The 25270-nt window shown below is 29.3% G+C and overlaps 1 protein-coding gene across 3 annotated transcripts in view; it reads right to left on the reverse strand.

The window, feature by feature from the left end:
- The window catches only part of Caper (RNA-binding protein 39-like protein Caper), a 59738-nt gene extending 40529 nt beyond the window's left edge, over positions 1-19209 (reverse strand). For 2 of the 3 annotated variants that reach the window (XR_012755203.1, XM_075356774.1), the window contains exons 1-2: positions 18941-19209; positions 11271-11326 (exon numbers count right to left, since the gene is read on the reverse strand). Coding sequence is in view for 2 of the 3 variants with exons in the window: in XM_075356774.1 (XP_075212889.1) it covers positions 11271-11324 (54 nt within the window). In the remaining variant the exon portion in view is untranslated. Of the gene's footprint in view, positions 1-9159; positions 9236-11270; positions 11327-18940 lie in introns of all 3 variants that reach the window. The other variant, XM_075356775.1, reaches the window with a different exon arrangement.
- Positions 19210-25270: the final 6061 nt, after the last annotated feature.

Here is a 25270-nt window from a genome sequence, read left to right on the forward strand (position 1 = left end):
TGAAGTTAAACCTCTAACCTATCTGGAGTAGGCTAAATATTCAATAGAATAATCTAACTTTAAGATGATTAAATGTAGTTAATAAACAATTACAATCACAAGCTCTCTATTTTGATATGAAAATATGTTCTGAATAAAATGAAGGAATGCCATGAATTAAGAAATAAATGTCATTACTTGTGTTCAAAACAATAACAGACCATCACTGTTATGAGAGAGAATTAAGGTAATGAAATACAAGCATAAGAAAATTATTTGAATACAATGCAACACATGCATGAAAAACATTCATACTTAGTTCCATTGTAATTTAACGGCTAACATATTTTCTTGCTTATTTTCATGGATTTTTAACATTAAAAAAATCTTTAGGTAAAAACCAGCAACAAGCACTGTACAACCTATCGCGTTAAGTAACTGGTGCTGTAATCCCGACCCATGTCACATCAAAACAGAATATCTGGAGGAAGCCATTAATTAAAATGACAGACCATAGTGAAAAGATTTTCTCATAGATGTTTTAACACTAACAGACACTTGTTTTTTCTAATCTCTGTACAAGCAACTAAAAGCACCAGTTTGATGGATATTAACTGAATTAGTTCAAATATTTCAACAATTTAGAACAAAAGCTTAAATTCTATGTGCAACAGATGAATTTGCATAACAGCTGAGCTAGGGTGCTATAACAGCATAACAAATCAAAATAAATTTCAATTAAATAGAACTTATGTATCTGTGTTAAATAAAAACTGGAGGTGGGATTCAATAATAAAAATTAAAAAATTGTTTGTATTTTTTTAATGGCCTGCAATCAGGTTCTAGGAGACATTAAAACTAAGCTACAGTCATGAAATCAAAATCAAAAGCCCACAATGGCTGTTTTTTTTAGTTTTTGATAGTTGATTCTTATATATTTGTTAGCGCTGAATCCAAAAATAACCTTCATTTTTTCCATCACATCAGGATTTTTTGCAAATTGCATATTTCAAATTTGAAACATTTCAAAAATGTGATACAATAAAACTATTTTCTATATAACAAATTCAATTTTTTGGATTACACTATGCATTCCTATAACAGGAGTCAGCAAAATGACACCCATGGTGTCATGTAGATTTTTATATGCCCTCACTATATTACACATCTACTAAGCCCAATAACAGAATCAGCATCGCACATATATAAGACAATATAAATGCACAAGCTCAGTGTCACCAAATAGCAATCAAGGTTATACACTGACACACTTCCTACTTAGCACATAGGAATATTCTCACTTCTGATAAATTTGATAATACCATATTTTGAGTGCTATCTATTTTGAATGTTATTATTACTGATTATATTTTATTACTTACGTATTATTAGTAACCATATCATATCATGCAAGATAGTTGCACTTTTCCCTATCCAATATGTATCGTACTGGTTAATCGATATATAAATAATTAATGAGTTAATTAAACTAATCATGAATAATTGTAAAAGAAAAAGAATTTATTGTTTTAATGTTGACTGTTTTACTGACTTTAAAAGGCAAATGTATCTGCTTATTGTGTAATAGTATGGTGCCAATAACTTTTGAATATTTTGCACCCTGACAAAAAGGTTGCTGAACTCTGCTATACAAAGATATAGTTCCTATAACAGTTGAGTGGTCTGACAAGGGCAGGGGGATCACTGACAACTTAATTTCTAATGAAAATTAGCACAAAATAAGGTTAATTTCTGCTATAGTACATTTTTAAATTAATTTATTTTTATACATTTAATTTTTATGAAGTGTCAAGGTGGAAGGATCTAAGAAAGCTTTTTGGAGAACATTTTTGGTTTCAAGTACTAATGAAGCTATTTTTGACCAATCTTTCCTTATCTAATGATTTTCTCCATCCCTGCTATCCCATTCACACAAAAAACAAGGAAACTTTGTCTATCCTCCTTGCTGTCCTAGGAGCATCGATATTATTTTGAGATTGCCGCATGTAATCTACTTATGATTGCCTTATTTAATTTTATCGAGAACAAATTTCAAATTATCGTAACCCTCTTTTAAATGAAAAGAATGTCCGATGAGTATTGACAGATATGTATTCCCATTGTGAAGACCAACTTTGAGGCTTTTTTTGGATGAATCTATGAAAAATATCCAATCTATTTCATACGGAATGTTAAATCAAGTCAAAAGTCCACGTACATCCTGTCCAACTGTCGGCAAAGCTCTCCCACTGTCTCATCATTTTCAACCCAAACCCCCAAACCCCCATCTCCCCCCTCTTTTGACCACTTAACTGTTAAATAATACACAGCTAAATAACTAATACACAACTGTTAAATAATAGCTAAATAATACACAGTGTATAAGCCAAAAAAGTGAATATGTTACATTAATTTATAAGCCAAAAAAGTGAATATATTACATTAATTTATAAGCCAAAAAAGTGAATATATTACATTAAGTTATTATTTTAAAAATGTTTATATGCTACTTTATAGAATATTTTCACAAATTTTGAAATATGTGATTTACAAAAAATCCTATGTGATAGAAAAAAATGAAGGTTATTTTCAGATTCGGCGCTAAAAATACATAAGAATCAATTATAAAAAGTTAAACATTACATATCCAAATTTTCCAGGCTTGAGTTATCAAAGAGTTTAGTTAATGTTCAATTAATACATAATCAAAATGTTCAGTTTTAGATGATTTTAACAGTGCAATTTGTTTTGCAACAGTTAGCAATGAAAATTTTAAACTAGTAACTTTTTAAAAAACAGAACCAAAAAAAAATGTATTTAATAAGAACTTTTTAAAATTATATGTAACATATTGAACAACAATGCTGTTTTTGTGATGTCAACTGATGTTATCTGTATTTTATTTTATTTTTAAGTTAGGCAAACACACACACACACACACACACACACACACACACACCTACCCACCCAAATGGGAAATAAGATTAACCCAGGTTGGATATTAAAATCCATCAGTCTATACTAGTGATTTTTAGCTACTTTTTAGCTCCACAACGCCTAAAAAGTATTAAAAAAAAAATTATAATATATATAATAAATATTTCATAACCCTGCAACCCCCAACCCAATGAAACATAAAAATTGTTTGGCTACATTGATAGCAACTGGTATGAACATACATATTAAGTGTAAAAACACGAACAATTTACAGGTTCCAACTTGTATACATCCTTGTAATTTGGTCTGCTTTCATTATTTGGTGTGGGAATGTCATGTTAGAACATGTATATAATACATTTGAACATGTCACGCTCTCAGCAGTATAAGAGGCATGAGGGGACTGCTAAGCGTTAGTTTAGTTTCGAATGCGAAGCGTGTGTCTAGTGCCTTTATTTAATTTTTTAAAAGCGTGTTTTACTGAAAATGAAACAAATTGTACAAAGAGTTATTTAAATTATGGTTTTACTTTATTAAATGAAAGCCAAAGTGTGTTGTTTACTTTCAAGTCCTTCCAATTAAATCAAAGCCATCTAAATTGATTTGACTCTGAGACTAAACATAAGAGAATTATATTGAGAAATCTACAAACTTCTATTTGAAAAATCAAGCCATAATGATAAAAGTACAAGAAGCATCTTATCTCAAGAGCATTAAGAGTAGCTATGATGTCAAAATGCCATGCAATCATAGAAAACCTCATATGTCCTGGTGTAATTGATATGGCCAGTATTCTAATGGGCACGGGAGAAGCAAAAAAATAAAATTCAGCAAGCAAGTTAAAGTGATTTTTGGTATTCAATTTGATGAATCAACATATGTGGCACACATTTCTCAGTTCTATGTTTTGTGAGGTATGAATGCGATAGGGACAGATCAATCAAAGAAAATATGTTGTTTTGCTATCAATTGGTCATGTACCAGGACAATGTCTTTTTGAAGTTTATAATAAAGCTACTAAAAACTACAACAAAGACTGAACAAAATGTATTGCAGTATATAGTGATGGTGCAAAGGCAATAACAAGAAAATATAATTGATTTCTGAAAAAATATAAGACCATCTTATACAAAGGACAGACTGGATGATGCACTGCTTCCTTCACAGACATGCTCTTGCTACAAAAAATATGCTAGAAAATCTAAAACAAATTCTTTGTAAAGCTATAAAAATGGTTAATTTTATTAAAAGTCTACCAGTACAAAAAAGGCAGTTTGATAAAGTACGTGATGAAATGGATGAAAAGAAAAAATCTTTCTTTTCCATACAGAAGTCACAATGGTTATCGTTGAGAGAAAGTGTTAACCCAGTTATGAGATGATAAACAAACCCCAAACCTAATGTTTTTACAGAATGCGTATATGTTACTTTTGGCTTACGTAGCTGATGTATTTTCAGATTTAAACAAAAGGTTGACATGAAAGCGAAAACTTAGATATTTCCACTCGCTTCAGATTATATTGAGAAAAATTTGGATGAAGCAGACACTATTACTCACCACAGTTTGGATAGCATGAAAAAACATTTGTGCAAGCTAAAACTTCAGTTGGCAGAGTATTTTCCGAAAGATAAAAATGATTTCTCTAAGAGATGGGTACTAATTCCATTTAATGAAAACATTGTTGCAGTTGCCAAGTTATCAGTTGAACTTCATGACCAGCTCATCAAAATGTCTGCCTGTAGAATGTTACAACTACAATTGGCATCTTTAGATTTAGATGCATTTTGGCTTCCTCATCTAAATGAATGTGGAAATTTAGTCACAGAAACATTGAAAATATTAATCCCAATCACAAAGCCTTACCTCTGTGAAAAAGTTTTACGTCTACGGTTGCGCTAAAAATTTGTCTTTTATCACCTAAAAACAATCTGCTTTTCTGTGTTTCTAACACAGATCAAAGTATGGAGAAACTTTTAAATGAAAAACAAAAGCAAACATCTCATTATTTTCTTTACATGTGTATTATTTATAAATTCTAAGTAAAATATTTATAATAAATTATTTTTTCTCTTAAAATTGTTTCATTAATTACATGTGAAGTTTTAGGCTAATTTCGCAATCCCCAATTACCATTAATAATTTAAATTTAATTGCAACAAATATTTATCATCCAGCAAGTCTATTCATTAAAAAAATGTTCAAACTTTTGCAGTTCAGACTTCAGAAAAACACTAAAAGAAAAATTTTAATGGAAAATAAAAAAAATAATTTAAACCAAAAATATTTCCATTATTCACTGACAAAAAATGTAGAATATCACCTCTCAAACTTTTCTGCAGTATACCACTCTATCTACTTTTAAATGTTTTAAAATGTATTGAAAAATATTAGTAACTCAGAAATGTTATTTTGATAGAGATAAGATTGGAATACCAAATAAAATAAAAATGTTATATGTTTTTCAATTTCTGAAATGAAATTAGTTTCATTTTCATTAACAAGAATAAGCTAATAGATGTCACACAAGACTTGCTAATTTATTGTTGCAAAGGAAATTGTGCCAAGTAAAATCAAATTAAAATTAAATTTATGAAATAATCATTTTAATGATTTTAGATTAAAGACTAAAATCATATGTCAAATAATGAGAAATTATTTACTGCCTAATTTTTTTAAATTAATCATTAAAAAAACTACTAATAGAATTTTTGTGATTTTCAACAATCTCAAGTTCAAACAATAAAATGTTTACTTTTTATATATAATCATTGTTTGGATCGTTAATTTTAAAACAATGTTCTTGAATCAGAAGAAAAGTTGAAACAGTAAACTATCAATGTAATGGATTCCACAGAACAAACAACAATATTTCTGAATTATAGTGTAAACTTCCCACTGTATTCTCAGAAAACAACTTTTATAAAAGATATTGAACCCTATATAATATGTACTTAAAAAACAATTTAATTACATACAATATTTATAAACATATTAAATTTAATTTTACTTAATTTTTTATTTAAGCACCATAATGTTAAAAAATTTGCTAAACTCTACTTTAACTGTCCTCATTAATTTATTAACACTTTTTAATGATTATTGTAATTTTTTATTGCTTACATTTATTTATTTTGCTCTCTAACAATCCTGTATAACTGCCATTTTCCAAACTCAGTATAGCTACTGACAACTTTACATCTAAAATACAGTAAAAATAAATCTGTCTAAAAATTGATTGCAGACATATTGGCTCAGTTCTTTATCTTCTACATTATCTTTATAATGGACAAGGATACTTCAATGGATATTATTGTCAGTAAAATCAGTTAAGATGAAGTATTGCAACACAATTAATTGTTTAATCCATTCCCTGACCAGTAAAAATTGCTACTTTCATCATCTTCAAAAACTGTTTTCTGCATACGAACATTGTGTTGAAATGAGATATTGTTTCAACTGTAACCAGGTCCTAGTTTTGAAGAAGAATGCAGATGAGGCCATGATACAGATAAAATATTAATTCTCTGTTTCTTTAATGAGATGAAGCAGTAATCTTTTTCTGCAATGTTCCTTACACTTTATTAACACTCTGAAGTCCACTGATTGCAGTATTGATTAAAGACACGATTGTAATATTGCGAGCCATTGGATATCTGGTTGTACAGCACTTTTCCACAATAGAATTTTACTATTTTAATTCACCATCTGAATCTCATATTTTTTCTATGAAGATAGGACTATGTCAGTACAGAGTTTTTTTATTAGCATTTCACAGTTATAAACATTTTTAATACAGCCCAGATATAAATGTGCAACGCTAATAACTGCAGTTTTTCAATTCCTGCATAATGGTATAAGCTAGAACAATTACTTTTTCTTTTGCCAATTTTTCAACTATGCAATTTTCATCTTTGAACTTTAGTCTTATCTGGCAAGATTTTATGTTTACCACCATATCTCAACTTCCCCTAAAAAAGCTTTCAATTGTTACACTAGACAAAAACAGAGCAATGGCAACTTTACCAGTAAAAAGTGTTAGTATTCAGGCATAAAATCACCAGATTTTGCCTGGCAAGGCCATTAGACTACTTTTTATACCATATAGTGTTCAGTTTCCTTGACACAAAATAATGATGAAAAGTAAATTAACTAGTCAGTATTTTTAGTAATATACCACCTATGAAGGTGTGAGAAGACAAGTTACAAAATTTCAAGAATTTTTTAGTTAGAGCAGGACAGTATGGTAATATCAATCATCTCATCTCATGAGATGACATGAGCTTAACACTAATTGATTAGGATAATAATTTTGGCATATGTGAAGTAAAAGGAACACAGTACTTGTACTTTTGAGCCTGATTAATTCAAAAGTACCATTGCTTTAGAAGTAGCAGATACATTTATTTTGGTTTCTATAGGACAATTTTCACCTTCTTTTGTATAAGAGCCAAAAATACATTGACTGATATAAAAATTTTAAACGGTCCCCCAGTTCTTTTTTACACAGAAATTTTCATTACATAGAGCATTGCTACAGAGTTTACTGTAGTAAGAAAAACCTATTCAAACATAATACATAATATTACAAAATAAAAAACTACATTTTTAAACAGTAAAAAAAAAGGTTTTAAATAAACACTCCAAATCAACACGCTACTAACAATACTAACACAATGTCCATAACAAAAATTTCAAAATAAACACTACATAAACATCAACATGGAAATAATGCTCCATGAAAAAAAGACTGATTAATGTAAAATCCCTTTGAAGGAAGGTAAATAGCAACTTAATAGCCAAACACTACAAACTTCAAATACAGAGGTAATGGGAAAAAAATCTGAATCATGTGCATGCATTACTGATTTGTAAATACAACAAAGTTATTAAACAAGTGTACTATCAAGGATTTCCATTTCTTTCTTCAGACTTAAAATGTTTTCATAAACCCAATAACAGAAAGAAACATCTGAAAGGGTGTAATATAACACATTTCATTCAATAAAATGTGTGACATGAAACTTTTAATAAAATCTGTTAAATTATAAAAAATCAACATCATGACAATTGTTATCTGCTCGAACTTTAACCTCCTTACTTCACAGCCTTTCACTAATAGAATGCTACTTGAAACTTTCTTTATAGAAAGACTATACTATCTTTGTAGAACACTTGAGACGTGTGAAACAATCAGCTTATATAGGATGTTAGATGTGAAACTAATAAAACAATATTTTGCTGATGAAAAGAGTAACATGAAACAACAAATACACAATCAATAATATTGTAGCGTGATGTTTACCATATTGTTCTTATCAATGTTAATTAACATTAGTTCCCAAAGCATGTGTAATTTAAGAGCAAAAAATTACTTATTTTATTTCAGACAATATGCATTTTCATTAAAAAAAAAGTCACTAAAGGCCAACACAGTTACAAAAAAGAAATCTTAATAAATTTAATAATTACTTTATTTTTATTTATTAACTCAATTTGTTAATAATAAAAATAAATACAATAATTAACATTAACTATAAATTGAAATTAATAAGTGAATTTCCCATAATATGCATTCATAAAAAGAAAAAAAATGCTGGACAAAATCCATACTCTATTATTAGAAAAACAAGCATTTTTTTTATACATTCTCATAAATTTATGAACCAATTTTTTTCAAAGTTTCCCATAGAACTTTTAGCCCAAGGTAAAAATTTGCTTATAAAAATGCTAAAAATAATGATAAGATAATTATTGGATATTGAACCCTTTATCGACCCCATGCTCATCTTAAACCCCAGGTAATCAAAACTGACAAGGCAAACATTCAATGTGTCATGCTAATTATAATTTATATTCCTAATGTTAATTATGCAAGTGCCTGTCTTTTGTTTTATAATCTCACACCTTATTTTTTAAAGTGCTTCTAAATGAGTAACAATTCAGTCAATTGTTCAGCTGAATTACAAACATAAATAATTATTTGAAAAACATAAAATAAACTAGATAAGTTCATAATACTGAATATATACATTTAATTACTAGTAGCTTCATCAGTGTCACCGTTTTTAAAGATATAAAAACAAATTACCACCACCTATACTTTAACTATTATTTAAGTGATCTGTATAAACTCGCAAGGCCAGATAAAATACATATTATAAAATATAATTAACTTTTTAAAATATTCCATAAACTGTCATAAATGTATTGTAATACTATATTGAATATTACTATTACACTACCTCTGTCCAAGCAGGTTTCACATATGACATGATGAACGTCGAGCAAGTTGTAACAAGATGTGGGACATGCTAGTGTCTACAAGATAGAGAAAATGGGATACTCATCAGTTGAAAGCCAAGTAAAATAAAATGCAAAACAAAAGCCACCACAAAATCACACCCCCATTCAATTTTTCTTTCACACACCGACACACATACACAAAAGAAATTCACACTAACACATATAATAATCACAAAAACAAATTGTGATACAAATTGCACATATAAGTATATTAAAAGCAAATCTGGTGCAATCTGTGACAGATCAAAATATGTGATAAGTACAATTTAAAAATTAATAATTAGTTCTTGTTTACAATATTAAACAAATGAATTTATTTTAAACGTTTATGTAAACCTTACTAAGGTTTTACATTAACATTATTAGCAAGCTTAAAAAATGTTTTATAACATAAATTTAACTTAATACAAACATGAATTCAATTATAACAAAATATATTAATCAATGTATTATAACAAAACTTATACAAAACCTGAAGGGTCCATGAAGGATATGATTGATATATTTATATATATAATCAGGAATATCCCTCCTAGATAAATGATTAATTACAAGATCAATTATCATTTTAATTACAAGATCAACAAAAATGTTAAAATGGCCTTATAATAATCAATAATAAAAGAAAAACTTTAGGCAAGCCAGCCTTAATAGATTTAATAGTATTAAAAAAATCTTGAAATCTCTAATTTTTTTGCTTCTTTAGCAATACTGGAAAGATTATCAGAAACACTATTAAAGTAACCAAATCTACACTGATGAAGTGTAGATTGCCTAAATAACCTTTATAATACTTAAATATATTACGAAATAAGAACACGATACAGAAGTACCTATCTCATACAATTGTATGTCTGTTCGGGCATCATCTACAGCTCACACTTATCACGTGTACAAATTATCTACTTATAATGAATTTCACAGGCTGATTGTCTTGGCCTTGATTTAAACTTAATCTATATAAAATATCAAAAATTTGTAAGGAGGCATGGACTTCTATTGATCAAAAACAGTTTTTCTCTATTTTAGTAACTATTAACTACATCATAATCCAATCTTCAACAAATTTTTGAACAACCCTTATATAAAACATAACAAATGTGACATATTCCAGTAACATATTTTATGGTAAGAAGATTGACAAGACAAAAAAACAATGACTATAATTATGCTACATAAGGCCAAATAAAATGTAGATGAAAATAAAAAAACACGATTTCAGATAATAGAATTCTGAAGGCCTTTAAATAACTTAATACACAAGTTTCCAAGTACCCAGCAACAGAACTGAGCAAAAATATTTCAAAATCATTTAACTGAAAGAATTGATACTTTATTTAAGAACATTTAAATTTAAGTTTTTTTTCACCTCAGTAGTAATTTGAAGTGTTTAAGTGGAACTTTCAGATTGGCTACTTAATAAAATGATGCACACCACACTGAACAGTAAATCAGATTATAAAAATTATTGATAAATGTTATTTGTAAATTGCTGATAAGTCATACAGAGTAATTTGACTTCTGACTCAACCCATGACTGCAGCAGGCTTGCAACATGGATAGAAGCTACAATAACCAGTAAGAAGCATTTGACCCTACTCTACAACTATGGAAATTGATTTGTCATTGCTTCAACAACTTAACTTCACTTCACTTCACTTTAACGAGAGGACAAGTTTTTATTTAAAGTTAATAAATTTGGTTTTTGGGGCATTGATTATGGCTTCCACTTCCTAAACTAATTCAACTATGCAGACCAATACACACTACTGTGTAATAGTAATCCACATAAGACAATTATCGGCATCTAAATAAAAATCAATTACGTTTTAAGAATAGCAAATACCATCAGTTAAAGTTTAATTCTTATGATGGACTATACAGGACATATAAAAAAACCTCTTTAATGAAAACTCCAAGAACCTAATGAATAATGCAACTATACAATTTTGATGGGACAGTAAAATCTAACATACATTACATAGTGCTAATTCATTACAGACACACAGGTTCTCCTGCAAGTTAAAAACATAAAATGACTTCTTCTTACCCCCTTCTTATATGGTGCCTCCAGCATTGCTTCAACATCAAAGTCCTCTGCCATGTCTGAAAAATAAAGATTACATAAGCCTTAAAATATAACAATTTAAAAAAAAATACAGTATTCATCAAACACACCATGTGTTGACAAATCTTCCAGCATTACTACTAACATTTAAATCTACACTGCAGTTAAAAGTCTCCAAAGAACAGACTTCTAACACTAGTAAATCAATCAACTGTAATGATGGCAGTTCACCATATTTCACTAGTATGCCAACATAAGAGACAACATTCATACACCTTTCTCACATATTTTTACACCACATCCATTTATTTATGTTTTGCCAGGTTTTAAAGCTATTTAATTTAATATTTCTTACCAAACTTACAGTAACAAACTACAAATAAAATGAGAGTAACTCTTTTTTTCCCTAATAGTGTTCAACCTGAGAGCACCTTTAGTTATATGGCACACCCAACAAATACAAAAGTAGCAATACCATACAATAACCAGCACTTCTGAAGTAATGGAAGAAACAGCTACTTTAATCCTGTGCTTCAAATCTTGCAGATCAGTAGGTACCAGAGGCACATACACAAGACCCTTTATAGAAACCCTAAAGGTAAAATCACATGGTCAGATTAGATGGCCTTGTAAGACACCAAAGAACATCACAGTCATCCAGTACATGCCAACGGAAGTGAATGGAAGAACATCATTCAGCTGATTCCATATAGTTATCCCATTAAGGAGACGCACCATAGTATTGCCAAATAAAATTCTCTGGCCTATCTTGCAGTTGAGAAAGAGCCACATACACAACATGCCCAAATAAGCAACTCCAGTTACAGTGAAAAAGAATGCCCGTAAACTAGCCGATATTGCAAAGAAAACATTTAATGTTTGAAAGCCCTTTTCACATTATAAATTGATGGGATTTTCTGACTCTCAGATGCGTACATTACGTTTCTTATTTTTTTCCACTAAGATTCACTCATCATAAAACACAATGCAATTAAGAAAGTTGCTTCTTGCCACAACATTTTGATTGCTAGTCAGCATTCACAGCATTATCATAGGCTTCAAAGCTTATTATGCTGTAGGCATAAAGCCTACATTATTATGCTACAGGCTTTAAAGCCTATAACAACTATAACAATTTTTTCGGAGTACACTAGAAAGACTCCAGCATGTTTAACATTTTCTTTAAATATCCTTAATCACCTCTTACCCTTCCTTTTATACAGATATCTAATCATTTCAAACTGATTATGCCACTGACGAATCTTACAGTCAGTTGGAGGATCACAAATAAAACGAACTGAAACTAGATCGACTTAGCAAATTGCACAGCAAGCTTTCAGTTCATGAATAACTATCTTAGCTAGCGTCATGTCAAGTGGAAAGGGGGAATATCAATCTATGGTCACGCATGCAACTAAACCTTTTCAATTCTAGCCTTCAATTCTATGCCTAGAGCTCATACCACTATTATTTATGATGCAAAATCCTTTAAGTTTTAAATTTGTATAGAAGTAAACATTTTTTGACTGAATTATAAATCCATCTTTAAACACAACCTCTGCAGAAGGAAGGTTAGACAAACCAACATGTACTACAGTATTACTGTAATTAATGTTTTATGTATATAATTTCTTTTGGTTTACTTTTAATTTTTATCTTATAATACTACTGTTTGAGGAAAAACAAAACCTCTTCACTGATTTATATAAGACAGAAATTCTAGTTTCTAATTAGTTATAAATTAGATGACTATGATGATTTGTTTATGTACATAAGTGAACAGAAAGTGATTTTTTTCTATTGTGTACTAATGAATAAATAAATCAACATTACACACATCAGAGATAAATTAAAATTTTCTAATTTTCTTACTACAATTGTTTCTTCACGGCATATTTTGTTAACATGTGTACATTAGTATTTTTTTCTTGTCAAAATAACATTTTTATTGCCATACTAGCAGGTTACCCGTCACAGCCTCACCCACACAATACTTGAATTTTAAACATATTTATTGAATGTTTTGGAGTGATGCAAAATATATTTGCAAAAGTTTAGCCTCTTCCTGAAAATGTGGCATCAAACTGCCACATACATGGTAAACTTGCACTTTAAAAGTCGGCATAAAACCTTCAATCTGTTTAGCACCAAAAGATTTCATCAAACAAACATTATATTTTCTACTGCGGTCAATAAAGTGGTCATGGTCAGGGTGATTGCTCTTTAACCAGACAGTCTTTTATTTTTCCATGGGTGCAAATGATTTTCTGTACAAATCCCTGGAATCTTGCACTCATATCGATTTTGGGATGCTCTATGAACATAGCACGATTGCTTGGATACACAGCTGCAGCAGCTCTATGTACTTCTGGATGCCTATTTTGATAGGCTACTACTGCAGCTCTACAGACCTCTGAATGATTTTGTTGATACTTTTTCACAGCTTTTCTATTACCTTCTAGGTTGATTTGTGCATACTTTTCATCACTTTTTTGACTTAATTCTTTCTTGTTCTGTTTGTGAACCTCGCACGATGCTTTTTGTTTCTAACAGGAATAGTTGAAGAATTTTGTGAAATGTTATCTTCTAAGGAAATCAGGCAAATATACATCAAAATGACCACTATTAATAGTCACAGTAAGACACAATTTTTCACAGGCAATGTGTCAGTACCAAATTTCCAATAAAGATTGCAGTTGTAATAAACTTCAAATAAAAATGGACAAATCTTACCAGCTGCAATAATTCACAATAACCACCATAGACTGAATGAATTGACATTTCATGTACATACACACATTGGAAAGTTATCACCATCTGAAGATTTGTAAGACATATGAACAAAGTCAATCCAATGATCAGCCACAAACGAAACGACTGCGTTTCATACCTCCTGACATCATTCTTCATCCCTAAATAAGTGAAAAGCAAGTGCTCAGAAAAGCAAATGCACCATCTCCTTTGATAGGTTTAACTGTTTGGGTTATTAACGTGTGGTTGACAGTTATCTTCTCAGTTATCGTTGACATGTTTATTCACTTTTTCTAACACTACACTAACCTGTTGACTCATAAAAAATCATGACTTCTTTTTTCTTAAATTTTATAAACAATCGGTAGGAAGAAGTAACACCAACAAATAAGAGCCAGAAGAAAGAATATGCTTACATGATGATTCCCGTCAAAATAAGATTTTTTCTTAGATGTTTATAAACAATAAATTTAAATTAAATTATCAGTAAATTTTACTACCGTAATCCATTCATTCAATATTGATTGATCTTAAAACAAAAATATTTTCGACACAAATTAATACTGAAAATACTATAATCATTCATTTGAACCCCTTAAAATCAAAATTTTGCAAAATCCTTAATTAGTGCACGCCTACTTAAAGATACGAAGGTATTCTGAAAAAGTCTCTACCTATAATAGTTTTGGCGGTACGTTGATTATGAGTCAGTCAGTCAGTCAGGATGTTCTCTTTTATATAGAGATTACAATTTCTTTTTTCTTAGTTTGATTATGTTAGTTTTATAAGAGAAAACATTCATACACCTGCTCATATATCTTTAGACCACATACATTTATTTGTTTTCATTATACGTGTACAAAAAGTAGCAGTGTTTTAAAGCTACTTAATTTAATAATTTTAACACAATTTGCAGCAACAAATCAAAAATAAAATAAGAGTGACTCTTACAGTTTTTCCCTAATAGTTTTCAATGTGAGAGCACCTTCAGTTACATGGCACATACCCAACAGATACAGAAGTTTATCCCATACACTAACCAGCATTTCTGGAGTAATTTTATTTTTTACTCTTAAATCTTCAACTCTTATTTTGTTATGTTTAATTTACAACAGTAAAAAGTGAAAACTGTTTTTTCTGGATTAAAAAAATAATATAAGCAAAAAAATAACAAAATTCAACTACAATAAAACTGTTTAGAAAATATAAAAAAGCAAAGTTAATTTTAATTAATAACCTAATTATAGTCATATAATCATAAAATCAAATACCTTGTATTGTACCAGTTACACTGGTAACTGGTAATTGTAGCTTAATTTATGTTAAATACGGGCACCAATAAAAAAAAAATGAATTCAAAGCTTAATATTCCTCCTCCCAAGTACTAAATACAATTTTTATATTTAATGTTAATTAGATGATGTTAGCGAGCAAAACAAACATGACATTTAGTTTAATGAGAAAAGCGAGCATTTGATTATATTTGGTTAAGTTATGTTGATAACTTAACAATTCCATGTACTGAACTTCATACTATATCCAAACCTAACCTAACACTAGCTAACATCATCTAATTAACATTAGAAAACATTTTTTTAAATGTTTTAAAAGGTTATATATGTTTGTAATGGCAGTTTTGACAAATAAAAGAAAGAGAAAATGAAAATAGGTGGCGTCCAGATAATCAACAAAATAAATTAAGTGGTACCTTAAGTGACAAGTACCCGGTATCACATTTTAGATGGCTATGTAATAAAAAATAAATGGCAACTAGTGAAAGTAAGAAACCATGTTATTTTTAAATGTTTCTTCAAACATACAGCATTTGAACAAAAAATAATCTCAAGCTCATTTTCTTTATATTAGTTCTGACTGCATAATATATATAATTTATTTTAAAGTAGCTAATTAAAACACAACAAAAGCTTACATTTGTACATACCAGAAATATTATTTAATTCAAATATTTCTTTTAAATTATGACAACTAAAGCAGACCAAAGTCACTCTGAACACAAAGTTCCTTAATCCTGTCTTCCAGCAATGTTTATGAGTTTCTTTTAATTAACAATATACCCTGGGCTTGACAATCCACATAAAATGTTATAAAAAATCAGACTTTAAAATATTAATCTTCAAGAAATTCTCCATGTTTTTTAACTTTTTTTTTAAATTTATTTCTTAATTCAAAATCATGTAGTTGGATTTTATCATTTTATCATTTTTTGAATATGACAAATATAAACTTGCCCATATAAACAATTATTTTCTCTCCTAACTATAAAATTATTATTTTTTAAATGTTTACTAATGATTATATACTGATGTATAATAAGGAATAAGTAAATAAGAATAAAGGTTGCTTTCCAAACTGTCAAACTTATTAACATTAATAAGTACAACAGTGTACCTGTGGCCATTATCAACCTAAGAATTTTAAAATTCTTTCTAAAAAAACAATATACAGAAAGCTAAATTGTTTTTTAAATGAACGAATCTAATTCCAGCTTCCAAGCATGACTAAAGCAGCAATTTGTTTAACTCTGGATGCTGAAGGAAATGTTAACTGACATTTCCCTTCACTTATCCTGAATATAGATAATCTATAGCAATTTAATAACATACATAAATTAATATCTTATCAATGCTTGGAGTTACATTTTTAAGGTACAGAAATTAAGTACATGTACAATGTAGCTATAAGTAACGTCTAAATAATGTTTCTAAAGACTTAATTCCCTAATTTTTTGTAAACTTGTTTTAGTAATGTTGATACTTCATTTACGTTATAACAAAAATAAGGTACTTACGTATTAATGCTACCGCAGCTACAGCTTTAATTAAAAACAAATCTGATTTTGGTGGAAAATGAACAGTCTCTTTATTAATTTTAATAAATGGTTATTTATATTTATTTATTTATTTATTTTATAAATATAATTTAATTTACCCAAACTTAACCTACACTTGCTTCGCTCGCTAACCTTGACTAATTAACACCGTAATTTTTTGAGTATTTATTTAATTAATTCAGTAATTATCGCAATTATTTATTATTTAAATAATCAAAACACTCCTGTTAATTAGTCAAGGTTAGCAAGCAAAGCAAGCGTAGGTTAAGTTTGGTTATATATTTATAAAATAAATAAATTATAACCATTTATTAAAATTAATAAAGAGACTGTTTTGAATATATGTTAAACTCTTTATCTGCCCATTTTCCACCAAAATCAGATTGACTACTTGTTTTTAAATAAAGATGTAACTGCGGTGGCGTTAATACGTAAATACCAAAAATAACAAAATACTTCACCAAACTTTCATTTTCTTACTTGTTTTAATTTTTTCCTTATTCATCAACCTAAATGAAATCTCTACTCAATTTTTTCATAATTTTTGTCAAGCCTACCCAACCATATCAAATTTTGTAATTATATAAATTAAATAATTATTTTTACATTTTGTTATCTACTTAAAAATCCTCAACTCATAATTGAATTGCTATGCTCTAATCTTCTCCATCTTTCATATGGAGAGGGATTCTTGGGATCAGTCTCAAAATCCCAAAATGAGCAACTTTTTATGATTGGGAAAAAGGGGTCTAGAATTAAAATTCCATATTAAACATAGAATTATGACTTATTTTTAGATGGACATTTCTCTAGAAATAGTCTCATCAGATTAAATAAAACAAAGTACATTTTATTATCAAACATAACATAGCAAGCATGTATCACTCACAATGTTAACAGAGTTAACATTGTACCGCTGCAATCCCTATTTCAGGAAATTGTTCTAACAGGAGAGGTTTTTAGTTAATCATCAATACATACAACTGGAAATGCATTTTTTTTTAAATAAGACTTTCTTAATTAATATGGCACATATATTATTATAAATAGCTTTTTTTTGTAATAAATTTAATTTGTTTTTAGTTAACACATTCACAATTTTGCCAATATTTGTTTTTTCAAAAAAAGAACTTATTACATTTATAGGCAATCACTTTTAAGAATCTTATATGTTTTGATCTTATCCCCATTTAACTAAAATCTTTTAATTTGACCTCTATTTGGTTATAACCACTTCTTTTCAAACTTCAATGGACAACAATAAAATACAAGAGACAAACCACATTATCATTAATGAAAATTTAAATCACTGTGAAAATTTAAACTAATTACATCTTTGCATTGCCGAATTTTAACAATAACCTTAATTTAATTAACTTCACTGCATGCTACCCAGAAATTGGGCTGTAACTCTAAATAGTAGAATAATCTAATATGCTACAAATTGCATTATTATAACCCTTTAAATAACTAATGTAAAATTGCAAAGAATGTTTAATCAGCCACAAGAACTCAATAAAAACCAAAAATTGAACTTAACTTCTCATATAAATACACTTTGCTTCATACACGCTATACTTACACAAAGAAGCCAATGGAATCAATTAGCAGAAGCTATAAATCAATTTTATCATATCGATAAATAAATTAGGCTACAAAAGTCAGAAAATATGGTAAAAGCTTTTTCCCCCTAAAGTGTACATTTCTATTCGTCCTTTGTATTATATATTTTTTAAATATATATTATGAATATTTAAAATTTTTCACACAAGGACATTCAACATAAAAACAAACCACAAACAATTCTTAATTAAACTGTACCTACTAGAGTTCAGAAACGAGAAAAACGTTCAGTGTAATATAAATCTGACGAATTGTGGTTAAAAACTGTTTTATTCCCTTCTTCTCAATGACAAACTTGAACACAAATTAAAAATTAACACAATTAAGACGATTATTTTACAAATATTCTTCCTCCAGAATAACTATAAGTAACGTAATATAAGACTAGAATTATTGATATACAAACGAATATATTAATAAGACTCACCAAAAGTATAAAGCGTTCTCTATCTATTTAAGGCGTATTGACAAAATTGTTGGTCGACGAACAAATTATACCAAAATTGAGATAGATCTAATAGGAACAAAATAGAAATCAAACGCCAATACTTATTATTAAACAACTGTAAAAACTTTTAAAAATAAATTAACAACAAAAATTGAATTCTAGAACGTTCATAACAAGATATGTGTACACTAACTAAACGTACAATACGCAACCTCAACAGCAACGACAAAATGGCGATATCTTGTCTATTCGTGAAGAAGCATTAAAGGAAGTTACGCAAAACAGTCTGACCAACATTACATAATGTGTAATACTAGTAATTCTGTAGGATATTCACAAGTTCGTAAAATACAACGTAACAACCTGGAAACTGTTAGCGTTGATAATAATACAGCTTCACAGTCGCAGGCAGAATATTGTAATGAATTTTTTGTAATTATCATTACACTCAGTGTAATACTGTTGTATGCTACATTAACTCCATATTTCAACACATAAAACTCATTCTGATATTGGAAAATGTAATGATTAAAATACATTGAAATTCTTTTGTAATCATCGTTTGGTGTTTCCCGGTAGATTCGTCTGTTATGTCAACAATTAACACAAACTACTATTCACTGAAAGTTAGCAGCTGCAGTAGATACAAAACAGCTTTCAGTAACCATAAAAAATCTGTTTGTTAGTTTGTTACTTAACTCAATATGATAAAATTTTCATCAGATATGATGCGTAAGATCTAGTTACACAAATAAGGCCCACATTGTTTGAACTTGTCTTTAAAATTTTTAGTCGTTAGACTAATAGATAAATTTTGAAATTTAATATTAAACAACTAGTTATCAAATTAACAAAAAAATTTCTTCCAAAAGCCTTCAAAAAGAAGTCTTGAAACAACTGATAGAGCAGATTTTTAGCTCTGAAAAATTTGGAAGAAAACGTTAAATTATTTTGAAGGGAATCATTTAAACATTTTAAAGTCGTATCAGAATTTCGTCTTTCTCTATTTCAGAACTAAATAGATGTTATAAAAAACAAATTTTACCGAACAGAAAAACTAAATTGTACCGAATAGAGTTCAGAAACGAGAAAAATGTGTATAATGTAAATCTGATTCGAATTGTAGTTAAAAAAATGTATTCCCTTTATTTAGTGACTAAATTTATTCCCTTCTCTTCAGTGACTAACTTAAAATCTGATGTGGACACTACATGACCCTTGTACGCCTTGTAAATCACGTATACACATTTTTTGCTGCACTTCATTTAAACTTATTTCATTTGAAAGTAAGATACGATCCTCCAGTTCTTTAATAAGGCGGACAGTTACACATCTGCATTGTGGTGGACAACACATACATCACATTTTTTGTGGTGTCCCTATTATCATTTTATATTACTTGAAATATTTGTTTCACGTCGTTCTAGTAGATGTCTGGGTTAAGTGAGAAACTGTCGGATTTGTAACCGTAGACATATACACCTATGCATACTTCCACGACATACTTCAAATACACACATTTTTTTTTAAATTTAAATATATTGATTTGTCAATAATTATTAACCTCTGTAAATTTTTTTAATTAAAATAAAAAGTACAAAATTTCATTTCAGTAGTAACTTCAGATTTTTTTCCATATATATTTTTTATATTGTTATTACTGAATGATTATTTATTGTTAATTTTTTTTTCAGTCAAAGATTAATAATTACTAATAAATCAATATTTAAATTAAAAAAAAAAAAAGGTTAAAAAATATATGTATGTGGAGTCGGATTCAAACCGATGTGCCTTCCCTTTATTAGATACAAATATTTCATTAATTAAAATTTTATTTTGCTATAACTCTGGAACCAATGAAAATAAGTACCACTTATGATATATCGTTGAAAAGCTCTCAATGAGAGCTTATTACTACAGTTAAAGAAAAAGTCAAAAATCCATTTTTTTGGATCTTGAGCTTTTTGAACACTTTTGGTTCAGTTGATTGCAATCAAAAGGGGAGGTGCACAACTACATGTTACAACAGTCCAAATAAAAAATTTCAACATCCTATGGCTAATCATTTTGAGTTATGTGAGATACACACGTACAGACGTCACACTGAAACTAGTCAAAATGGATTCAGTGATGGTCAAAATGGATATTTCTGTTGAAATCAGAAAACCAAAATTTTACATGATCACAATACTTTCTTTACTTCATACAAGAAAGTAAAAATAAAAGTTAAAAAATAACATTCAAAAATAACTATAAGTAACATAATATAAGATTAATATTAAAATAATATCTAAAAATGAATGTTATATATGTGGTGTGTAAATTATACGTAATATAATTGAATTTTACAAAACGTTTCCTTTCCATATAAGGAAATAGACATCAACTGTTTGTCATTTAATATATTTACACACAAAACTTACTGTAAATTTTATCTGATTGTGCTACTCCCTTAACCACACACAGCTTTTTCAGTTGTCAAGTCCATTTAATGATTTATTGATCATTTCCATGTTGAAATAACATGCTAAAATCAGTTTTAGGGAACCGTTTTCAGCTCATCATTCCTTATTTGCAAATTGAAGATTTTTTCTTTGATTATGCTACAAAAGGCTGTAAATTGATTAGCTGTTAGAAATGTATTTTTTTTTCTTCAGCCTCTGGACCACCATTAGGTATTGCTTCAGAGGATGAGATGAAATGGCAATTTTGTAGCATGTCAAAAATGCCATGCCTGACTGGGATTCACACCTGGGACCTCCAGACAAAAGGCTGAGACACTACCACTTGCACCATGCAGGCCAGCACAGGCTGTTAGGTACCTCTACCTGGTACATACCAAATAATCGAAACTGAGAAATATATTAATTTTCAATCATGTGAAGAATGCAATACTTCAATCATTATCCTCATCATTATATGTGTTGAGTAGTCTGCAAGTGAGAGCTTTCTTTACACCAAAGTGCACATCCAAAATCTACTAAACAGGTAAATGACAATTGCTGAAGAAAACCGGTTTCTTTGATTGAACATTGGGAAAACACCTTAGAAGAGTTTTAAAGAAGTTTCCCTTAAAGCCATGTTCCGGTCTGAAAGCTCATTAACACAAGCAGGCTTAAAGTGTTTAAACCCATATTTTTTCACTATTTTCTGAAGTGTTGAGTGAAGAGAACTTTTGCTGATTAACTTAAGAAGAGATGGTAAACAGTATTTCTGAACACATCAGAACTATATAATCAACTGGAAGAACAGCCACATCACTTCAAACTGAAGACTGGCCTGGTGGAAAAAGATTTTTTCCGGGAATGTTAACTACTGATGGAACTTCCCTACCAAAACACTGAATGGATTTCTCTCATTTTTTCATAGTTTTCATTTGCATTTGTACGGTCATGCATCCAAACTCTAGCACCAAGTCTTTCTTCAATTGATTGCTCAATTGTGTCTGTCTTTTTTAATTTAACACTGCAGAAATCAGAATTGTCAACACATCATAATGATATCAACTTCTAAGAAATCTCACACTTTGTTGAGTAACTGAAATCACTTAACCTTTATAATCATCTGACAATATAGTGTGTTACCATTCTGTATCTTATATCATGCTTATATCAAACTTTGCGGCTACTCTGTAGATTGTTATGGTTATAGTTTAAGCAAACATGATCCTATGTGTATATTATCCATAATGTTAGATAAAATTATAATTAAATTAAATTGTTGAATACATGACCCTATTATGAATACATATGTGTATTTAAGTATGCAGTCCCTATAACTAAAATGTTGTAGGCAACCTGCTTTAAATCACAAGTCATACCCAAAAATCTGTTCTCAAGAGTATCAAGCACCCCATATCTTATTTACTGGAAAATGTAAGAGTAAAGTGAGTGATTTCCTCATTTCTTCTTCAATTTATAATAGCATAAAATCAGTTCCATCATTAATGAATGTAAAATTAGCTCTAAGTTCTGTTTTTAAGATTTGCCATTAATGACTTAGTTGAATACTTTAAATCTTTTTAAAGTATGTTAGTACTGCTTACCTTTTTTAGCTTCATTCTTTTATCTCTTGTTGAAGCATTTTGGAACCACTTCATTGTCAAAACGTATTGACAATGGAGTAGTTCCGAAACGCACCAAAAAGATAAAGAGATAAAGAATGAAGCTAAGAAAGGTTAGCAGTAGTAAATATAGAAACTACAGTGATCTTAGCAGAAAAGATAATAGGAATTTATTTATTACTTTCACAACAATTTTTTTACTTTAAATTTGTTTATTTCTATTTTATTATTATTAAATTCCCATTGTTCTGGTTTTCTCAGTTTACCTTGTTTTTTAAACAATATTATTTCAGATTTATATAAATCTACAAAGTTATGTTTAACACAATAAGCTAACAGTTTATTAATAAATTTTGAAGAATCTCAGGATCAGGTACCATCAACACATTATACGCATACAGAAGTAATCTAATATTTAATGTATTTATTCCACCTCCAATCTCATCACCCAAATCATTAAAAACAAAGAGTAATGGAGAGAAAAGGCAGCTTGTTTAATCTTCAAACCCTCCACAACACCAAAAAAAGTGATTCTGCACTTCAATATAGGGTCTGTAAATTATAAATGCTTTTTTACAATATTTATGTAAAAAATGGATTTTATAATAAAAAGAGTTATTTGATCCAAGGCCCCTTTATCATTGACTAAATCATGTGCAACTTTTTCCTCTTAACTATGCTAAAATTAATAACAAATTAACAAGATAATGTACTGAAAAATCTTTGCTGAGACCATCTTGGTATTAATTTTACATACCAACCTTGATCTCCCAAATCTATCCATCTGTATAATTCTTCAGGAATACCTATAGACATTTTGGAAATTGTGTCGAAAATTGATATACCCTGTAATTATTATTTATCAATTAAAACTATAAACTTCTGTAAAAACAATCCAACTCAATTAAAATATTTCAAAAAAGGTTTTCAGCTGCCCTTGTGACCATCTTCAAAGACTTAATGTGGCTATTAAGTATTAATTTTAGTAGCCATATTCAAAATATAAGTATTCACATTAATAGTTATTTTTGCTTAAAATTCTCTTTCAGTTTAGCCTTCAGAACGATTGTAAGGTATACTTTAGAGGATGAATGAGGTTGATATGTATGAAAGTAAATGAAGTGTAGATATGTACAGTCTCAGGTTGATCATTCCTGAGAAGGATGGTTAATTGAAGCCCAACCACCAAATAACATCGGCGTCTACTATCTAGGATTCAAATCCATATAAAACTAACTGCCTTTACTAGGATTTGAACCTTAGAACTCTCGACTTCAAAATCGGCTGATTTGTGATGACGAGTTAACCACTAGACCAGCCCGGTGGGCTTTGCTTGAAACCAGTGGTGGCTCATAGCTAAAATTAATGGGGGTGCTGCTCCAGAAAATTTTTTCCTGGGCCTTTTCAAGGCCATGGTTAAAGTTTTCTGTAAAATAAAAGAACCAAAAAAAATCAATCAAACAGAATAGGAAGCAGGATAATAATCTAATTCTACACTTCATCACATTCAAGAATATGGTATACGGTTTTTAAGAACATTGTGCTTAAAAATCATAATCGGTTTAACCAAATAAATAATAAAATGTCATACAGATAATATTTTTTAGTATTATTAAATAATAACTTAACAAAATGTCCACTTAAAACATTATAGTCCAATAGTGCTTTTAATTTAAATTTATATGCATACAGAAACAAATACATAATTAGTTTTTACTAATTACCTTCTCTTTTGCCCTTCCAGTATGTGTTTGAGCAGATTTGGCAATCAAAGAGCCCTTGCTTTCTGCCATCTTCTGATCACTACTGAAAAAACAACTAAACCCCGCTTTCATATTCCTTCCACCGACTTAACCAGAAAAGGGAATGAACAAGCAACATTCCATACACACATGGAGTAAAAAAAGACTACCTTCCACCAGCATGTCAGAGTCAGCATTGCAGGAGTGACAGTATTCTCTCTCCCTTGAGCCTCATGTGCAGCTTCATTTTTGTATCTTTTTCATAAACTGGAGGATGGCTACTGACATTAAGCTTAAGGATTATATATTGTACAAACAAAAGAAAAAAAGGACTCATTATATTAAATGTTATATCAATATCACGTGGAAACAGGGGTGCTGCAGTTCCACAGTGCCTATATTCAAGCCACCACTACTTAAAACTGAACTGACTTCAAGGTCAGGATACTGTTCAGCTGTAGCACTACTGGATTAGACTACTGGAGCTGGACTTCTATATTTAAT

Source organism: Lycorma delicatula, chromosome 2 (genome assembly GCF_047948215.1).
Source record: "Lycorma delicatula isolate Av1 chromosome 2, ASM4794821v1, whole genome shotgun sequence".
Taxonomy (NCBI): Eukaryota; Metazoa; Arthropoda; class Insecta; order Hemiptera; family Fulgoridae; genus Lycorma; species Lycorma delicatula.